Source organism: Propithecus coquereli, unplaced genomic scaffold (genome assembly GCF_000956105.1).
Source record: "Propithecus coquereli isolate 6110/MARCELLA unplaced genomic scaffold, Pcoq_1.0 Scaffold78, whole genome shotgun sequence".
Classification (NCBI taxonomy): Eukaryota; Metazoa; Chordata; class Mammalia; order Primates; family Indriidae; genus Propithecus; species Propithecus coquereli.
Window position 1 is genome coordinate 3,855,332 of NW_012153951.1, and position 3,003 is coordinate 3,858,334.

At 31.2% G+C, this 3,003-nt stretch overlaps 1 protein-coding gene across 11 annotated transcripts in view; it reads left to right on the forward strand.

The window, feature by feature from the left end:
* Positions 1 to 3,003, forward strand: part of LMO3 (LIM domain only 3 (rhombotin-like 2)) — an 83,380-nt gene that overhangs the window by 72,638 nt on the left and 7,739 nt on the right. For all 11 annotated transcript variants that reach the window (XM_012662799.1, XM_012662793.1, XM_012662789.1 and 8 more), the window contains one exon: positions 959 to 1,084. In XM_012662799.1, coding sequence (XP_012518253.1) covers positions 959 to 1,084 — 126 coding nt within the window. The remainder of the gene's footprint in view (positions 1 to 958; positions 1,085 to 3,003) is intronic.

The window sequence follows — 3,003 nt, forward strand, 5'->3', positions numbered from 1 at the left end:
CTCCTGTCAGCCTGATGCTGGAGAAAAAAGAAAACTGGCAGATGTGGTGTTTTTCATCTAGTTTGCTTCCTAGTTAAAAAGTGCATTAACTACTATGCATAGAATATTATTTATAATAATTCTTCACCACCGTTAACGACTTTAAAGAAACTTGGTTTAAATATTGCCAGTGCAAATGGATAAAATATTTTATTTCCTCCCATTATGAAATGATAGAGACATTTTATTTTGTACTGTTTTTTAGGTCATTACTATAATGATTTTCAGGAATCTACAGCAAATAGGATTTTTTAAAACTCCTAGACAATTCGAATGGTTCTGATAGTATATTACGTTTCAACTCCTAGTCTAGCTATATATAGTTTACAGCCTCATTTACTTTAATGTGCTACTTGAATAACATAATCATAACTATAACTATGGCATAAGGCCATAAGTACATGCACCTCCGTGTTTTTGACTACTTAAATGGCTTGTTCATAAATGTACTTTTAATAATAATGGCAAACCTTTTAGTAACTAGATGTCAAAAAATAGTGAGTCATTCATTAATTGGTTCCTTTTCCAACTAAAGTGTTTAATATGTAACATTAAGATCAAAGTTACATTGGTTTTATATTTAGTGTGTATTCTAACACGTAGAGATTTTTGCTATGAATTCACCCCCGATGACTTATGTTTGTGTGCAGTTATGTAAGCTTCCTAATGCATTTATCTTTTTCTTCTCAAACAAGATGTGATTTTCATCAAGGAAGGTCAACGGATAATGTATTGCAGAAGAATATTTATATATAAACCTAGGATAAAGCACACTTGTGTACATCATGAGGCATTGTGTATTGATAGCTTTACAGGGCATATTAGTGTCTTCTCTCTTCACAATCTCAGATGTCCCTGTAAGAATCTGAAAAAAAAATGTTTATCGTTCTAGATGAAAAAAAAGTATTTATTGTTCTAGGCTCTTTGGTGTAACGGGAAACTGTGCTGCCTGTAGTAAGCTCATCCCTGCCTTTGAGATGGTGATGCGTGCCAAGGACAATGTTTACCACCTGGACTGCTTTGCATGTCAGCTTTGTAATCAGAGGTAAGCAGATTTCCTTTTGGCTTCTAAAAAATGGTAAACTTCTCTGTGCTGGCTATTTATTTAATAGGTACGAATTATATTAGTACTCTTTACATGAAGCAATTAATTTCAGCATTTGTGTTTTCTGCAAACATTAATTCCATGCCAGAAAAAGACCACCGAGGAGGAGAAAGGTCTAAAGGCTAACTTCTACCTGAAAGAAATGCATCATATAACAGCAAGTGACAGAAAATGGAAACACTTCTATAAACTTTTAGATTTCTTATTCTTTTCTCTATTGTTTTTTTCTATCTTTTAAAAAGTAGGCTTAAAATATCCTTTTTTTTTGTATTATTTCTGTGAGCAAGCAAATTGGCAATGAAGCAAACATATAGGAATTTGTTGCAAGTATTTTGTATTCATCTTATTTTTCATATTTATAGTTTCCCTATTTCTTGATTTCTTAACTTGAGTTTTAACCTTGTTCCGTACATACTTTTGAAATTGTTTCAAATGTCTTTGGGAACAAGGCCAGATATAGCTAATAATTAAACAGTTATCAGCTTTGGAGAGGAGGCATTGGAAAGAGTATTGCACAGAGAATCTGGAAACCTAAATTCTAGTCTGGACTCTTCCACTAATAAGCTGTGTGACCCTAAACCAAACACTTCCCCTGTCTGGACCTCTTTATTATTTCAATTATAACATATAGGAGCTGTATTAGTCAAACTCAGAGAATTCTTTTAGCTTAAAAGTATTATGACTTAATTACATTTTTCTTTATTGAAAGTTATAACTTTTATTTCAGGTGGAAACTGTATACTACTGACACTTGTTTTATGTTCAGAGAATATTAGAATATTAAAAATGCACATATCATTAAAAATACAATATTTTAAAAATTAGGACACTTGATGGATTTTAATGAAAAGAAACTTAAAGTATCTGTGAGAATACCTGGATGTAGTATATAATCAATAAATATTAGTTACATCAAGTCCTCCATTATTGAAGTTGACCCCGAAAGGTATTATTTGAGGCAGAGTCTTCTTATGAAGCCCTGTAGATAGTAGAAAGAACATGATATTTATAGTGAGAACTGGATTCAAATTCCACCACCACCATATCCTAGCTGATATATTAGCTGTGCGATCTTGAGTGTGATACTTAATGAATTTGGTTTCTGCACCCACAAAATAGAGATACTAATACCTATCTTGCAGAGTGAAACTTAAAGAAAATAATTTATATTAAGCATCAGGAAAAACAATAGGTTCTCAAAAGTTAGTTATTTTATATTTATAATTTACTTTTACCAAACAATATTCCACTAACTTACTTTTTCCACAAGAGATATATCTATCTATCATCCGTCTATATCAATAGTGTCTCTTACTAAATGTAGATGTTCAGAATGTGGTATATATATCTTACGATATAAATTTATCTAGACAACAATTTAAGATGTCATCTTACAACATCTTGATTCTTCTCAACAAATACTCAGAATCAAAGTAAGTAAACGTAGTCTAAGATGACATTTAGCCAAAAACAAATTGGCAAGTGCACATATTGTTTTTTGTAGGGATATGGATATATAAGCACAAATATTCATATATCCATACAGACACATTTATATGCATGTGTACATGTGTTGTGTACATTTTAAAGGTGCATTAGTAGTAAGTTTAGAATGCCTTTGTTTACTTGCAATGTTGATCCACTAATAGTCACAATAGAGTAATCTTTATGCAATAATAACTTTACTGCTTTTCTACTTATAAAAGATGACATATGCATAATAGAAAATTTAGAAAATGATAAAAAATAACATTGCCCCGTGTTTCACTGTTCTGAAAGAAAATATTTTGGTATATAGCCAGACATACACTTTACTATGTGTATATGACACATGACATGAAGTATATATATTATACCCA